Raw genomic sequence first — 17,842 nt, 5'->3', positions numbered from 1 at the left:
AGACAGGTCTCACATCTAAGACTATTACAGGGATATGAGCCATGAGGCAAGGGGTAGGGAGCAGGAGTTGTGCAGCGATGGACGAGTATATTGTGCAGGTTCAGTGGACGGCTGAATACCACTGAGGAGGGGTGGGAAGGATAATGGGCAGAACATTTCTCATTTCAGTGCAGGGCGAGAGATAGTTTAAACCCTGATGGAGAATGTCATTCAGTTGCTCCAGTCCTGGGTGGTACTGAGTTATGAGGAGAATGCTCCTATGTGGATGGACGGTTTGACTTTGGGAGGTGATGGGAAACTGCAAAGGTAAGGCAGGGGAGATTTGTTTTTGCACAACGTTGCAAGGATAATTTTGATCTGTGAAGGCCTCAATGGGACCCTCTGTATATTTCGAGAGGGACTGCTTGTCACTGCAGATGTGACAACCACAGGTGGTTAGGCTGCAAGGGACTTCTTGGTATGGAATGGGTGGCAGCTGTCAAAGTGGAGGTATTGCTGGTGGTTAGTAGCTTTGATATGGACAGATGTAGCCTTCTTTGAGGTGGAGGTCAACATCTAGGAAGGTGGCTTGTTGGGTTGAGTAGGAGCTGGTGAAGCAAATGGGGGAGAAGTTGTTGAGCTTCTGGAGGAGTGTGAATAGGGTTTCCTCACCACCGATGCAGGTTGCAAATATGTCATCAATGAATCTGAACCAGGTGAGGGGTTTAGGAGTCTGGGTGTTTGGGAAGGATTCCTCTAGATGGCCCATGAGTAGGTTGACATAGGATGGTGCCATGCGGGTGCACATAGACATACCCCCAAATTGTTTGTACGTAATGCTTTCAAAGGAGAAGTAATTGTGGATGAGGATATAGTTGGTCAAGTCGACTAGGAAGGAGGTTGTTGGTTTGGAATCTGCCGGGCATTGGGAAAGGTAGTGTTAAACAGCGGCAAGGCCATGGGAATTAGGGATGTTAGTGTAAAGGGAAGTGGCATCAATAGTGACGAGCAGGGCACCATGTGGTAAAGGGACAGTAACTGTGGAGAGTCGGTGGAGGAAATGGTTGGTATCTTTTATATAGGAGGGTAATGGGGTTGAATGTGTGTTTCAATGTGTGTTATGGGTTCCAGGAATTTGGGATTGCATAGCAGGAGAATTTTATGGATGGAGTGAAGGTATTGCAAGGAGGTTTGGTCTTTGTTGATATGGCTTTACAGGACAATGTTGGTGAGGGCTACGGATTGACAGCACCGGAACAGGTAGAAATGATTGTGAACACAGGGTGGCAGCCGGAGATGGGTAATTTGATTGTAAGACCATTTCTGGGAATTCCATGAGCCAAGCATAAAAGCAGGAACAGCATGTGGAACTTGGTTCTGGCTAGGGTTAAGGAACCTTTTCTGTATTGATGCAGATGGGAGGAGCAAGGATTCAAGGTGGTGGAAAAAATGCAAAAAATTACATAAATACGGTAGAATTACGTCCAAAAATACACCGAAATAAATGGTAAAAATCACGAGAACGATGAAAAAGGAGGAAAAATGATGAAATCTGAGGGAGCTGATGATAGCAAAAGGCAAAAACTTGCTAAAATTTGTGTGAAGTCACAATGAGGTCAAAGAAAACACTTGTCTCCCACCTCTACCCTGCTATCCCTCCCCCTCCCCGCCCCCGCTTCCTCCTTACCACAATACAGTTGCCTCTCCCATCATGCACTGCTGCTGCTGCTGCTCACAGTGTGGCTCCACCTGCCAGAGACTGCAGATGTGTGTGTGAGTTGCATTTAGTTGAGAGTGTTGTGTGTGTGTGTGGGGGGGGGGGGGGGGGCGGGGTTCATTTTTGACAAAATGACTTGTTGGCTGAAAGCTTGTATTGTGACAGTCTTTTTGTTGTGCCTATCTGCGACTCAGCATCGCCGCTATATGATGAGTAGCAACTATCCTTTTCATGAAATACTTACCTTCCTTCCTGGATTTTACACTGTTTGAATTTCTATAAAAATTACATATGAATATCTAACATATTTGTTAATTACCACACTGCACAAAATTACATAAAACAGTACCTGGACATGGATTGCACACGGACTTTCACTAACATTGATTACTGTGAATCTGTTGGAACTGCCCTTTTAATGAACAAGTAACTTAACACTGTTAAGGAACTTTCTGTTGCAATATATGTAAAGAAAGAGCCTGACAGCATCCTAAAGAAAATATCCAGAAAAGTGTGGGTGAGGAACTGGAAACCTGGAATTATTTCTGGGGCTCACAAAGCAATTCTTAAGTAGTGCATGGCCACGCATCAATGTTAGTAAGACTGTGGGTTAGAAATGTGCGCAGTTCTTTATATTGTTCATTTCTGAGCACAGTGCTGTGAGCTGCGGAACATTTTAAAGGTAGAAACAGCTCTTGTGTACATGTAGACAAGTATCTGTGACTTAGGGCTCTCTTCCAAATTAGTATTGACACATGCCTAAGAAAAGAGTGTATGTGTGTAAAATTACAAACATGTTTTGCTTCTTTGTGAAAAGTTCACTTTGCATTAACGACAACAGTTGCACTACAGCATAAATCAAATAAATTGTTAACAATGCTTACTGGCGCAGCACAGACAGGAATATTATGACTACAGTATATACTATGCATCATCTCAAAGTGAAGGTAAGAATATGTTTTGTTTATATAAAGGGTTCCTCTAGCTGTGAGAGTTAAATATTAGTAAAAGTAACAGTGCAGTACATCACTTTAATTACTGAAGACTTCAGGTTCAAATTAAAGCACTCCGCTACTACTTTTGATTATAAGAATGCTAAAGTATTCAGTTTTAATATATGCTGTGATGAACATATAGAAGCATAAATTGTATTTGCTTTACATAATGTGCTTCTTGTCTTCACTGAACTGTGTTTTGTTTGACTGTTAGTGTTTGTTGTCTTGTCAGGGAATACAATACAACTAAATGTTTGTAACAGGCTTTTTCAGTGGTTAATTATGAGTCTGTTTCAAAATCAAGACAATAGTATTATTATAAAACTGTACAGCAACAGAACTTTTACATTGTACAGTAATACTATTGAGCAGTAATACTATTAACTATTAATACAGGATGACAACTCTTATTCATTGTTCTTGTTCTGGTGGCATCCACAATATGTTGAAAATGAAGTTAGTATTCATGTTTTTATTTTCGATCTTACACATTTGAGAGGGGGGAGGGGGGAATTAAGGGTTCAGATGAGTGCTGTGACACAATACAATGACATAGAATTATCTTTCATTCTGGAAAGCATGCACTATTCAAAATTCTCACCTGTATCTTTTGATTCACAAATAGTTCTTCAACTGTTTTACGGTCACGTTCTTGCAAGCCTGCATGATGAAGTCCAATGCCAAATGCGAGAGTCAGTTTCAGGTTTGGATCTTTCAGACCGGATATAATCTGTAAAAATTGGTATTTGAATTTGTAAGTATGTAATTGCAAATGACGCTCATTGTACATCCAAATCTAATTTGGCGTTTTGCAATATTTGTCTCCATGAAGTAAACAAAACTTATCATTTATACATGAGATATTGAGATATATTGCTGAAATGTGTGTGCAAGTGGTTGTGAAATCTACATCAACAATTCATAAGCCATCTCATAGTGTGTGACAGGACTGATTAACACTATAATTTCGCATCCTTACCTGTTCCTTTTAATGAGTGGTGCACGCAGTAAGCCTCCATGTGGGTTCAAATTTTTCAGATTTCATGTAATTGTCATTTCATGAAGTGGGCAGAAGTAATATTTTGCCTGACTCTTCTTGGAACACACATTCAAAGGATATGGAAAGTAAAACCTTTCCCTAATGCACATCACCTGTCTTGTAGCATCTACCAAAGGAGTTTGACAAACATCTCTGTATCACTCTTGCACTGACTAAATGATTGCATGATCTTCATTGGATCTTTTCTCTCTCTCTCCTTTATTGATCTAACCTGCTAAACGTCCAAGACTGATGAGCCACTTTCTAGAAGTGGCTGAACAAGTGATTTGTAGGTCACTTCTTATGTGGGTGAGTTACCATTCCATAGGGGTCTTTCACCGAATCTCAGCCTGGCATATGCTTTTCCTACATCCACTTCAGGCTAATTCTAGATATTTTATGATTGTTACTGTTCCCAGTGACTGACCGCCTATAGTGTAATCCAACTGTAACTGATCTCTTTGCCTGTTTAGGCACAATACATCACATTTATTTCAGCGGCAGGCTAAGAGGAGGGAGGACAAGGAGGAAGGAGAGGGGAAAGGTACAAGTACGTTACAGAGGGTTGCTCAATAGAAAGAAGTGCTGGTAGATGTGTTCATCAGTGGTGCCTGCGTAGATCTGAGGACTTCCTCTGTTAGGTTCTTCAGGACTGCCACAACAAATGTTATTATGTAAATACCTTTCAGTCTTGGCATATGATACATATTTAGTCATGTTCCTATACCAATTTTGTTTTCCTGCCACATAAATGTGACATTCCTCTTTTCTTGCCCGATGCAGCTGTGAACGATTGGCACATACTGGACTTGAAGAGCATTTTTTCCTGTACATTCTCCTTCCCAGCCACATTTCCACAAGTAACATAGTCACTGAATCCAATAGTAGTGCAGTCATACTTCTGGAACTTGAAAGAGTATAGACAATTTGGAACATATGGGCACATTTTCTGACAGAGGAATATAGCCTTAATGTAACAAAGAGAAATAGAAGTATTCGGTGCACTCATTTCATAAAAGCTCTTGCACAAGCCCAGCTTCATATTTAAAATTAAGGGTGTTATCTAGTTTCGGTTCTATACAGTATTCCACAAGTTAGTTTCCCTAAAAATGTTATCACATCTCCAGCAGCAGTGGTTTGTTTTGGGAATGTACAATTTTTTGATCTTTGTACAGATTTGAATAGACTTCAGTCCTTTGCAGATATAAAAAAGGAGGCAATTTCTGGAAAATATGCTTTTCTCCATATCAAAATGATTTTTGGCAACAGTGTCTGAAGATTTAAATTATCTTTCACACTGGCAGAATGGTGATCAGGAGGACTTGTATCTTCAGTTATCTTATGCAATCAAGCATTAAAGACTATTCTAGGAGGAGGTTGTGCATATATAATCCCACGAGATGATGGGGTAAGCTGTGTCTGCTCAAACCTACTTGTCTGGGTAAGCCTCTCATAATTACGAGTGCCATGTGCTTCAAACACTGCCTGCTAATGTCCATTTAGATTGGTTCGAGTGTAACAGAGGCACGTTGTGTGTTTCTTGATTGTGACTTCTCACTATGATGCTGAACAAGTCAACTTTACAATTACTGAAAACTTTCTCAGGCAAACACTTGGCAACTTGCTAACAGTTTACATGATTTCTCAAGTTATGATGGTTTTTTAATTTTACATGCATACAGTAATTTATATGCAACTACATTTCTCCTTTCAGTACTATATTTATGAATGTTACTGTTGTTTTCAAACTGTGATTGATTGGTGATAGCAAATTTCATGGGGCTACTGTGAGTACGCCCAAACATTGCAAGAAGAGTCTGCAAGAGGTTCCAGACTGGGCAACACATAACATCCTTATTGAACACTTGCATACAATAAATCTTTTTCCCCCAAATGACGTGTTACCATTGTGTATGATGCCATAGGACACTGGTGAGGAAAAATAATTTAATTTTCTGACATTTTCACCTCTGAAGTCTGGCATAATTCATAATGCAACAGTTACAGAGCTGAGATGCTGCTGCGGCAGCATAACAAAACTTTTAAGCAAAATCTAGTGAACTGCCAGCCACCCTTACTTGATCCATTTCCTCCTCGGGAAGGTGCAGCCACTGCTTGGGATTGTCCTCAGCCGCAAGGTACGCGATGAGGTCGAGTGCGGTGAGGCGCGTCTGCCTGCGGCTGGAGACGAAGACGAGGACAGGACGGTCCGGTGAGTGCTGTTGCACAGCCTGGAAGGTTGGGCGGTTCATCGTGGCCATACGCGGGCAGTAGTGCTTGCCCGGGAAGCCTGCGATGTGCACCTCCAGCGGCACGGGCCGCACTGCTGGCCTGAAGTTGTACAGGCCCATCTGCAATTTTAACACCACAGTGACATCCAAAGCACCCGTACAGAAATCCAAAGAGAGGGGGGGGATTCTGAACATTCATTTGATGATTAACTATCAGAACACTAGGCTATTAAATTAATGTAATTACAGAGTACATTATTGTCCGGCCATCCATCGCACCAGGCAAATGCCAGGATGGTTCCTTTGAAAGGGCACGGCTGACTACCTTCCCCGTCCTTCCCTAATCCGATGAGACCGATGACCTCGCTGTTTGGTCTCTTCCCCCAAACAACCCAACCCAGAGTACATTATTACAAAAGAATCAACAATATCTTAGGGTATACTTTTGAGGATGAAGCTAATTTCAGAAAGACTCTTGCAGGTTTGAGGCCACATCATGTTCCAATAAAACAAGTGCTACTTCAGCTACTACTACAGGCAGCCTTCAGGATGGTGATCACTCGACAATCAATAAAAATTAACGTACAATATTCTTGGCAATATGCATGTGAGACCCCAACCACCTCAATCTCATACTCTGACCAAGGCCACCAGCAAAAGCAGATGAAATGTTTGTAGTTTATCATATTGTGACATGGTGACATTCATGAACTTATGTGTAAGTCTCTAATGTCAATAAAACTTCAATCATCATTTTCTAATATCTGTTAACACAGAAGACAATTTCTTTGTTTTTAAATTACCTATAGCAGTAATCACATTACTACAAATGTAGCTGATCTATGCCACTTCATTAATTCTATGGTCTGCATTTTCAAATTCAGATTACGATCTATCTAAATTCTTAAAAACTTAACACTTACTCCATTTTGTCTTTCATTATTTGAGTACTCTATTTTTTATTAGTTGTGATGTTTGATAAGTAGTACATCGTATGTACTGTATCTTGTCAAAATTGAATGATAACGCTGTTTGCTTTCATTCCCATGCTGCAGTGGGACTTTTCTCCTTACAGCACCTGGAACGTTTCTGCACCCATGAAAAAAATGTTCATTCTGAAAGTTCAACATTCAGTGTTTCTTACTGCTTGAAGCTACCTACTATAATCCAACACCAATACAGTTCCAAAACATCTCATTTCAGTCATTTTCTCTAAATCAAAATTTAAATGTTGAATGTTAAATGTTAAATGTTGATTGAATACAATAAGCAAATACATAAGTGAGAGAACGAATGCATAACACAGTTGTTTTATGAAAAATCATCACCTGGGATACAAGCAAAATCCCGATAATTGTTTGAGCTCACAGATAAGAACACTACCAACACAGCAGAGTAAAAATGAATCTCACCTGGCCAATCTCAAGCCATGCTGCCAAATCACTTGCATTTGCCAGTGCTGTAGACAGACCAATTATCCTAAGTGTGCGTTCAGTATGTGAGGATATAAACCCTGTTCTTGACACAATCACCTGAAAGTGAGAAATTTAACATGAAAAACTTATGCCACATTCACATGACATAGTAATAATAATAATAATAATAATAATAATAATAATAATAATAATAATAATAGACTCCTATGTTTTTGGAAATATAGCTATAATTACCATTGTATGTGTCGAAAAGGGTAGGAAAAATATCAACAATATATTCAATAAAATGTGTTCTTGATGGTCATAAGGTCATACATACACAGAATTAAACAAAAACTTTTTTGGCTAAGATATGAAGTAGATTACAAAATAAGTATGTGACATTAGATCGTCTTTGAGGATGTCCATGTTGAAACTGATATGAATGACCTTTAGATCTGGACATGGGTATACAAACAAACTATGGATCGAATTTAGAAAATTTGTTGACCAAGCACTGGACAGATAAACATCTAGAACAACAGTTCATGATGGGAGGGGCATATAGTGTTTGTAAAGAAACTTCTAGGGCCTACTATGCAACAGGTGAAAAACAAAGCATGGGGCCGTAGATATAAAGATGTTAAATTGAAAAGTGCTTGGCTTGCAGAAGGGTGATGTGTGAAGCCTTCAATGACAAATATACAAGAATATTATCAAAAGGCCTTTCACAAAATGCCAAAAAATTCTGGTCAAATATGAAGGTTGTCAGTGCCACCAAAGTTAGTGTCCAGTCATAGATGACAGAGGGACTAAACTGAGGGGGAGCAAAGCAAAAATTTACATGTCAAACTCTGTTTTCAATTGTTCCTTCAAATGGGATGACACACGAGCACTTCATCAACTTTAAGACAACACTGCAAACATGAAGCAAATATGGTATCAGTATCTGCAGTGTTGAGAAACTGCTGAAATTGCTAGAACAAAGCTCCCAGACCCTAAGGAACTCCTATAACATTCTATACAAACTTGGAATTTAAGTTAGCCCCCCTTTTAATCATAATGTAACATACATCTCTGAAACAAAAAAAAATGTGTTCCCAGATAGCTGCAAGACAACAATGGTCATACCTGTCTAGATGACGGATAGCTGATGTGATTCTCAAAATTTACTCGTCAGTAACTTTAACACCAATCTGTTGTGGGAACTTAGAACATACTCTAAGCTCAAACAATGAGGTATCTCTAACACAATGACTCCTGCTATGGCAACCAGTACGGGTTCTGAAAACACTGCTCATGTAAAAATCAGCCTGTGGTTTTCTCACATCATTCCCAAAGGCACATATCAAAGTAGTCAGGTATATTCAGTACTACTTGGTTTTCAAAAAGCTTCTGTCTCAGTATCACACCTGCGCAAATTAATGGGCGCACTATCATATTAGGTATCACAGATACTTGTGACTGGATTCTACATCTGAATGACTATCCTGCAATTCACATTTAAGTGCCTGGCAGAAGGTTCATCGAACCACTTGCAGACTTGTGAACGTATGCTTTCCCGGCGTATACAGCTGGCAAAGAGTTCTCGGGCTTCCAGCCAGGTGGCGGTGTCTTCAAACTGCGACGTTTCGACGAATGACATACTCGTCATCTTCTGGCGAAGTGCCGAGACTTTGCGGATGCCGGTCCCTTTATACCTGTGGCGTGCCCCCCACCACCTGGCCGTGGCAGGCTGGATCCAGAGGAGCCAGCGGGCGGGGTGGAGGGGGAAGCGGGTGTTCCATTCGTATCTCCGTCAGAGCATTCCAGTCGCGTCTCGTGAGGTGGACGGTTCTTGGTGCGTTCCTGGCGTACTGCGCTCAGTTGATAATCTTCGTCCCTGTTCACAAGATTCTTGTGGACCCGTATTTCTATTGATTCTTTAATGACGCTGTCCCAATAGCTCCCAGCTCGGCGCCCTGGTGTTCTCGAAATTAAAGGTGTGGTTTTCTTTGATGCTGTGTTCAGCTATAGCAGATTTCTCTATCTGTCCAAGTCGGACATGCCTGGTGTGCTCCTCGCAACTTTTTGAGATGCAGTGCTGCGTTTGTCCAATGTACTGTACACCATATTCGCAGGCAATGCTGTATATACCAGGTGTGTTGAGTTTGAGTGGGTCTTTAGCTGAGCCCAGCAACTCTTTCGTCTTCGGCGGTGGTCGCAAGACGGTATTTATGTTTGATTTTCTCAGTAGCCTCCCGATTTTGGCTGATAAGGGCCCCAAGTATGGAAGAAAGGCGAGTCTCTTGTTAACTTCCTCTTCCTCTTCCTGAAATTTGTCAGCCTGTCTCCTCTTGAAGGCCCTGCCAATATGTGTTTCACTGTACCCGTTTTTCCGAAATACCTCTCTTAGGTGGTGTAATTCGTCTGAGAGGCTTTCTTTGTCACAAATGATGCGTGCCCTATGTACCAAGGTGGTCAGTACTGACTGGCGTTGCCCCAGATGGTGGCAGCTGGTTGCATGGAAGTACAGGTCTGTGTGCGTCTTCTTTCTATATACTGAATGGCCCAGCGTGCCATCCACTTTCTTCCTGATCAGCATGTCCAGGAGTGGAATACAGCCATTCTCTTCTACTTCCATCGTGAAAGTGATATTCTCATGTATGCCGTTTAGGTGGTCCATAAACTCCTCCAGTGCCTGCATGCCATGCTGCCAATCACGAAAGTGTCGTCCACATAGCGGAAGAAGTGCCTGGGTATACGGTGAGCAGTTTGTAGTGCCACCTCCTCAAAGTGTTCCATATAAAGATTCGCGATCCCTGGAGCAAGGGGAGATCCCATGGCCACTCCATCCACTTGTTCATAATGCTCTCCATTGCATTTGATGTAGGTGGTCGTAAGTGCAGCTCTTTGAATGAATGTGTGTGTGTGTGTGTGTGTGTGTGTGTGTGTGTGTGACACACACAGACAGAGAGAGAGAGAGAGGAAGGGGGGGGGGGGAGGGAGGGAAAAGGAGGGAGGAAGATTCATTAATTGTATACTCTGGTTATGTTTAGATTGCTCTTTGTTGTTGTTTTTGTGGCTAACATGATCAGAGAGTTATTGCTTATATTGATTTGGTCAATAATTACATTCTTTTTCATTGCAAAGGCTCTTTGTATGTGAAAGTTTTCTTATAATGGCAAGAGTTTCTTGTTGTGATTCTTCACTCTAATAATTTTCATGTCTTGTTCTTGTTGAATAGTTCATGTCCATGTTTTATCAACTGTTTTGAAATTCCTGCCTGTCATCCCCAGATATAGTGATTTGCATTTTTAGTATTCTAACTGGTCTATACCTGCTCCTTGGTGTTTATCTGGTTTGTCTGTTATTGTCTGTAAACGTGACTGGAATATGTTTCTTATTCTGTAAGCAATGTGTAATCCCTGTTTCTTTAATACATTTGCTATCCTGTATGTTGCTTTGTGTTTGTATTTACAGTGAACCATTTCTTTCTGTTAGTCATGTCATAAGTGTTATTGTTTTATGTTTATGTGTGTGCTGTAGTGTCTGCTGAGTGGGATATTATTTAATCGGTGTAACATGAGTCATAGGATTGCTAATTTTTGATTTTGTGGGTGGTTGGATGAAGCATGTATAATTGTATCTGTGCTGTTGGCTTTCTGACGATGTCAAATATGCCCTTTTTGCTGTCCTTCTTTATTTCTATGTCCAAGAAATGTATTTGCTTTAGTGTTTTTCTTTTCCAAGGTGAATTGAATATTTTTATGTTTATTGTTTATGTCTGCATGAAATTTATCTATTTTCTCTGTTGGTTCATCTACCATGCAGATTATGTCATACATATATTTGTACCAGGAAACAATTTTGTATCCTTTCTTTATGATGACAGTATCAAAGACCGCGTTTTCTATGTGGTTTAGGAATATGTTTGCAAATGTTTGATGTTGGGGTCCCACTGGAAGCCCATATTTTTGTAAGTAAAATTCCTTTTCATATTGAAAGTAATTTTGGGATGTGATTGCTTTGAGGATTTTGGTTATTTCTTAATACTGTCTGCAGGTAGTTTGTTGTATGTCAGTAAGTTTCCTTCAACTAGTTTTTTTTTATGTGCAGTGTCCCCCCCATGAACCATGGACCTTGCCGTTGGTAGGGAGGCTTGCGTGCCTCAGCGATACAGATAGCCATACCGTAGGTGCAACCACAACGGAGGGGTATCTGTTGAGAGGCCAAACAAACGCATGGTTCCTGAAGAGGGGCAGCAGCCTTTTCAGTAGTTGCAGGGGCAACAGTCTGGATGATTGACTGATCTGGCCTTGTAACACAAACCAAAACGGCCATGCTGTGCTGGTACTGCGAACGGTTGAAAGCAAGGGGAAACTACAGCCGTAATTTTTCCTGAGGGCATGCAGCTTTACTGTATGGTTAATGATGATGGTGTCCTCTTGGGTAAAATAGTTCCCCATTCGGATCTCCAGGCGGGGACTACTCAAGAGGACGTCGTTATCAGGAGAAAGAAAACTGGCGTTCTACGGATCAGAGCGTGGAATGTCAGATCCCTTAATCGGGCAGGTAGGTTAGAAAATTTAAAAAGGGAAATGAATAGGTTAAAGTTAGATATAGTGGGAATTGTGAAGTTCGGTGGCAGGAGGAACAAGACTTTTGGTCAGGCGAATACAGGGTTATAAATACAAAGTCAAATAGGGGTAATGCAGGAGTAGGTTTAATAATGAATAAAAAAATAGGAATGTGTGTAAGTTACTACAAACAGCATAGTGAACGCATTATTGTGGCCAAGATAGACACGAAGCCCACGCGTACTACAGTAGTAAAAGTTTATATGCCAACTAGCACTGCAGATGACGAAGAAATTGAAGAAATGTATGATGAAATCAAAGAAATTATTCAGATAGGGAAGGGAAATGAAAATTTAATAGTCATGGGTGACTGGAATTCGGTAGTAGGAAAAGAGAGAGAAGGAAACGTAGTAGGTGAATATAGATTGGGCGTAAGAAATGAAAGAGGAAGCCGCTTGGTAGAATTTTGCACAGAGCACAACTTAATCATAGCTAACACTTGGTTCAAGAATCATAAAAGAAGGTTGTATACATGGAAGAACCCTGGAGATACTAAAAAGTATCAGATAGATAATATAATGGTAAGACAGAGATTTAGGAACCAGGTTTTAAATTGTAAGACATTTCCAGGGGCAGATGTGGACTCTGACCACAATCTATTGGTTATGAACTGTAGATTGAAACTGAAGAAACTGCAAAAAGGTGGGAATTTAAGGAGATGGGACCTGGATAAACTGAAAGAACTAGAGGTTGTAGAGAGTTTCAGGGAGAGCGTAAGGGAACAAATGGCAGGAATGGGGGAAATAAATACAGTAGAAGAAGAATGGGTAGCTTTGAGGGATGAAGTAGTGAAGGCAGCCGAGGATCAAGTAGATAAAAAGACAAGGGCTAGTAGAAATCCTTGGGTAACAGAAGAAAGATTGAATTTAATTGATGAAAGGAGAAAATATAAAAATGCAGTAAATGAAGCAGGGAAAAAGGAATACAAACGTCTCAAAAATGAGATCGACAGGAAGTCCAAAATGGCTAAGCAGGGATGGCTAGAGGACAAATGCAAGGATGTAGATGCTTATCTCACTAGGGGTAAGATAGATACTGCCTACAGGAAAATTAAAGAGACCTTTGGAGAAAAGAGAACCACTTGTATGAATATCAAGAGCTCAGATGGAAACCCAGTTCTAAGCAAAGAAGGGAAAGCAGAAAGGTGGAAGGAGTATATAGAGGGTCTATACAAGGGCGATGTACTTGAGGACAATATTCTGGAAATGGAAGAGGATGTAGATGAAGATGAAATGGGAGATATGATACTGTGTGAAGAGTTTGACAGAGCACTGAAAGACCTGAGTCGAAACAAAGCCCCGGGAGTAGACAACATTCCATTAGAGCTACTGACGGCCTTGGGAGAGCCAGTCCTGACAAAACTCTACCATCTGGTGAGCAAGATGTATTAGACAGGCGAAATACCCTCAGACTTCAAGAAGAATATAATAATTCCAATCCCAAAGAAAGCATGTGTTCACAGCTGTGAAAATTACTGAACTATCAGTTTAATAAGTCACGGCTGTAAAATACTAACATGAATTCTTTACAGACGAATGGAAAAACTAGTAGAAGCCGACCTTGGGGGAAGATCAGTTTGGATTCCGCAGAAATATTGGAACACGTGAGGCAATACTGACCCTACGACTTATCTTAGAAGCTAGATTATGGAAAGGCAAACCTACGTTTCTAGCGTTTGTAGACTTAGAGAAAGCTTTTGACAATGTTGACTGGAATACTCTCTTTCAAATTCTGGAGGTGGCAAGGGTAAAATATAGGGAGCGAAAGGCTATTTACAATTTGTATAGAAATCAAATGGCAGTTATAAGCGTTGAGGGGCATGGAAGGGAAGCAGTGGTCGGGAAGGGAGTGAGACAGGGTTGTAGCCTCTCCCCGATGTTATTCAATCTGTATATTGAGCAAGCAGTGAAGGAAACAAAAGAAAAATTTGGAGTACGTATTAAAATCCATGGAGAAGAAATAAAAACTTTGAGGTTCACCGATGATGACATTGTAATTCTGTCAGAGATGGCAAAGGACTTGGAAGAGCAGTTGAACGGAATGGATAGTGTCTTGAAAGGAGGATATAAGATGAACATCAATAAAAGCAAAACGAGGATAATGGAATGTAGTCGAATTAAGTCGGGTGATGTTGAGGGTATTAGATTAGGAAATGAGACACTTAAAGTAGTAAAGGAGTTTTGCTATTTGGGGAGCAAAATAACTCATGATGGTCGAAGTAGAGAGGATATAAAATGTAGACCGGCAATGGGAAGGAAAGCGTTTCTGAAGAAGAGAAATTTGTTTACATCGAGTATTGATTTAAGTGTCAGGAAGTCGTTTCTGAAAGTATTTGTGTGGAGTGTAGCCATGTATGGAAGTGAAACATGGACAATAAATAGTTTAGACAAGAAGAGAATAGAAGCTTTCGAAATGTGGTGCTACAGAAGAATGCTGAAGATTAGATGGGTAGATCACATAACCAATGAGGAGGTGTTGAATAGGCTTGGGGAGAAGAGAAGCTTGTGGCACAACTTGACTAGAAGAAGGGATCGGTTGGTAGGACATGTTCTGAGCATCAAGGGATCACCAATTTAGTATTGGAGGGCAGCGTGGAGGGTAAAAATCGTAGAGGGAGACCAAGAGATGAATACACTAAGCAGATTCAGAAGCATGTAGGTTGCAGTAAGTACTGGGAGATGAAGAAGCTTGCACAGGATAGAGTAGCATGGAGAGCTGCATCAAACCAGTCTCAGGACTGAAGACCACAACAACAACAACATCTGCAGTGTGTATCGAGGTATACATGTTCTCTCTGTCAAAAGAGATGAGTGATGCTGAGGCTGTTTGTGGAATGTGTAAGTCTTTTATTTGTTTATGAACTCATTTGTGGTTTTTGCTGTTCTGCTGTTCATTTCATAATGTCACATTATGATTTTGTTCTTTTCCACATGGTATGATGATGGTACGTTCACGAAATTAATAACAGGCCTCAACAGAATAAGGGGTGTGTGAACACTCATTAAATGACTGTTGTTGTTGTTGTGGTCTTCAGTCCTGAGACTGGTTTGATGCAGCTCTCCATGCTACTCTATCCTGTGCAAGCTTCTTCACATCTCGCAGTACCTACTGCAACCTACATCCTTCTGAATCTGTTTAGTGTATTCATCTCTTGGTCTCCCTCTACGATTTTTACCCTCCACGCTGCCCTCCAATACTAAATTGGTGATGCCTTGATGCCTCAGAACATGTCCTACCAACCGATCCCTTCTTCTGGTCAAGCTGTGCCACAAAGTTCTCTTCTCCCCAATCCTATTCAATACTTCCTCATTAGTTATGTGTACAATTAATGAATCTTCCTCTCTGTCTCTCTCTCTCACACACACACATTAAATGACTAACAGAAATAAATGGTGCACTTTAACATACAAATACAAAGCAACACACAGGATAGCAAATACATTAAAGTAAGAGGGATTGTACATTGTTTACAGAACAACAAACACATTCTGTTCACATTTACAAACAACAGCAGACAAACTAGATAAATACCAAGGAGCGGGTGTAGACCACTAGAACTCCAAGAATGTGAATTACTATATCTGGGAATGACAGGCAGTAGGTATAAAGAACATATAAGAAGCTGGAAGCATGAAAACAGCCATTCTAGATTTGCCAAACACCTGATAAAATGTGGACATGAACCATCGAACACGAAACGAGACATGAAAATTATTAGACTGAACAATCACAACAACAAACTCCTGCCACTACAAGAAAACTTTCACATACAGAGCCATTGAAATGAAAAAGTACAAGCAATAACTCCCTGATCATGTTAGCCACAAAAAAACAACAAACAGCACTCTGAAACATAACCCGAGTGTACAATTAATGAATCTTCCTCTCTCTGTCTTTCTCTCTCGCACACACACACACACACACACACACACACACACACACACACACAAACAAAAGATACAGATACAGCGACAGTTGACAGTTGGCAACGCTACACTCTGTAAACACACACGTATACAGTAGATCACAAAATGAAAAGTGCAAGTGATGTGTTATAATAAATGTGGGTGAAAAAATGCTGGAAATTGGCCAGCTGGAGCATGAGAACTGAGTAAACACATCTCCAGGACCACACATATGGACTAACAACACTGCAAATAATAAGTAACACCAAACTAAAATTTAACATCACAATATCTTTGCTACGAAAGTTATCTTCAATCTGAAAAACAAGAGAAAAATATGACAAAATGTAACATAGTAACATACTGTAAGTAGTAAATAATACATTTATTATATGTATAAAAAGAAACACGTATTAAGGCCACAAATAAAAAAAGCAAAACGTATATGGCAGAAAGTAAACAGCATTTCATTTAGTTGTGCAGACAGAACATATTTCCATGAATTTTGTAGCAACTAAGGAATGACAGAAAATGAAAATATGACAAAAATACAAGTCTTTGCTTCACCTTCCCCACAACATTACATATATGATCATTCCAACTTAAGTTGAACGTATAGTATTCTAGTTGAATTTGCAGCATTAAGATTTGTGTGATTTATTGTGCAGCTGAAGTGTAGTGGATTCCTTATAGTATTCATGTGTATGAACTCACACTTTCCATTATTTAGGGTCAACTGCCACTTTTTCACACCACACAGATATCTTGTCTGAATCTGGTTTCAATCTTCTGGTGACTTACTAAATGGTAAATGACAGCATCATTCACTAATAAACTGAGAGGGCAGCTGCTCACCTTATAGAGGAGATGTTCAGTTGCAAACAGGCACAACAAAAAGACAGATACACATGTGAGTTTCTGACCCAAAGGCCAAAGCTCTTAAGGTTTGTTTTTTTACAGCCCATGTGTACTTGACCTTTTTCCCCTTGTTTTGATCTGTACTAAGAGCTTCCAGTAGAAGAGGTCTGCTGTCAGAGGTATCAGAACAATCTTAGTTTGTAGCTTTTGACTAAGTCATTTTCAGACCAGGGCCTCTCACCTCAAACTGATACATTTACACTTCTCCATCTTCCCTGAAAGTTCATCTCATCATCATCATCATCATCATCATGGAATCACCCTATGTAATAAAGATACAACACATTTTACTATCACAACCTGTAATTTCAGAAATTATTGCTGTCTTTTCCATCTGAGTGACATCTTGGTTGTGGGGTAGTCAAAGTTTATGACGACTTCTGAGGGTTGTTACTTTGTGAAACACACAAACTGAAAATATAATCTCAGCTTACATTGAAGAGTTGTCACTATCATCTGAGACAAACAGCAGATGATGAACAGCTGACAGAGACAGTTGAGGAGCTAGCAACATAACAGTGTAACAGAGGTCTATGGATACTGCCAGAAAAGTGGTGTAAGCAGCTAAGGTTTGATAAATACATTGTACGTCCTGACCATGTTTCTGGAGGGCAGCAGTAAACCATTTCTGTGCCTCTGGCTACAACCCAGGACACATACCCTACTCAGGTCTTCGTTTGGGCAGATAATGTACTAGGTCAATCACTTTCTCCATAGGTAGAATGTTGTTGTCTTTCCATAGTCCACTATCTTGGGCTTTCTAAGGAATAAGCCTAGAAAGATAGCTACAGTAGGGTCATGTGCATCAATTATCAGCTTTTTTTGCATTTGGGAATCATTGAAAATGCTAAAGTCCACAAAAATTTACCAAGACTGGTACACAAAAAGTGTAATCTTCAAACTGGTATAGATGTGACACAAACAGTGTCTCAAGCAAGATCTCCATTGAGCCTCTCACACAGCTGTTTTAAATATGAACACACACTGTCAAATTTAACATTATGGTGTGGCAAGAATGATACAA

At 40.2% G+C, this 17,842-nt stretch overlaps 1 protein-coding gene across 2 annotated transcripts in view; it reads right to left on the bottom strand.

Annotated features, from left to right (window-relative positions):
- Nucleotides 1–17,842, bottom strand: part of LOC126101615 (activating signal cointegrator 1 complex subunit 3) — a 258,264-nt gene that overhangs the window by 71,267 nt on the left and 169,155 nt on the right. For both annotated transcript variants that reach the window (XM_049912297.1, XM_049912298.1), the window contains 3 exons: nucleotides 7,374–7,493; nucleotides 5,809–6,081; nucleotides 3,293–3,421 (listed from right to left, as the gene is read on the bottom strand). In XM_049912297.1, the coding sequence (XP_049768254.1) occupies nucleotides 3,293–3,421; nucleotides 5,809–6,081; nucleotides 7,374–7,493 (522 nt within the window). The remainder of the gene's footprint in view (nucleotides 1–3,292; nucleotides 3,422–5,808; nucleotides 6,082–7,373; nucleotides 7,494–17,842) is intronic.

Source organism: Schistocerca cancellata, chromosome 9 (assembly GCF_023864275.1).
Source record: "Schistocerca cancellata isolate TAMUIC-IGC-003103 chromosome 9, iqSchCanc2.1, whole genome shotgun sequence".
NCBI lineage: Eukaryota > Metazoa > Arthropoda > Insecta > Orthoptera > Acrididae > Schistocerca > Schistocerca cancellata.
Note: the sequence above shows the minus strand (reverse complement) of the source record. Positions and strands in the feature narration are given on the sequence as shown.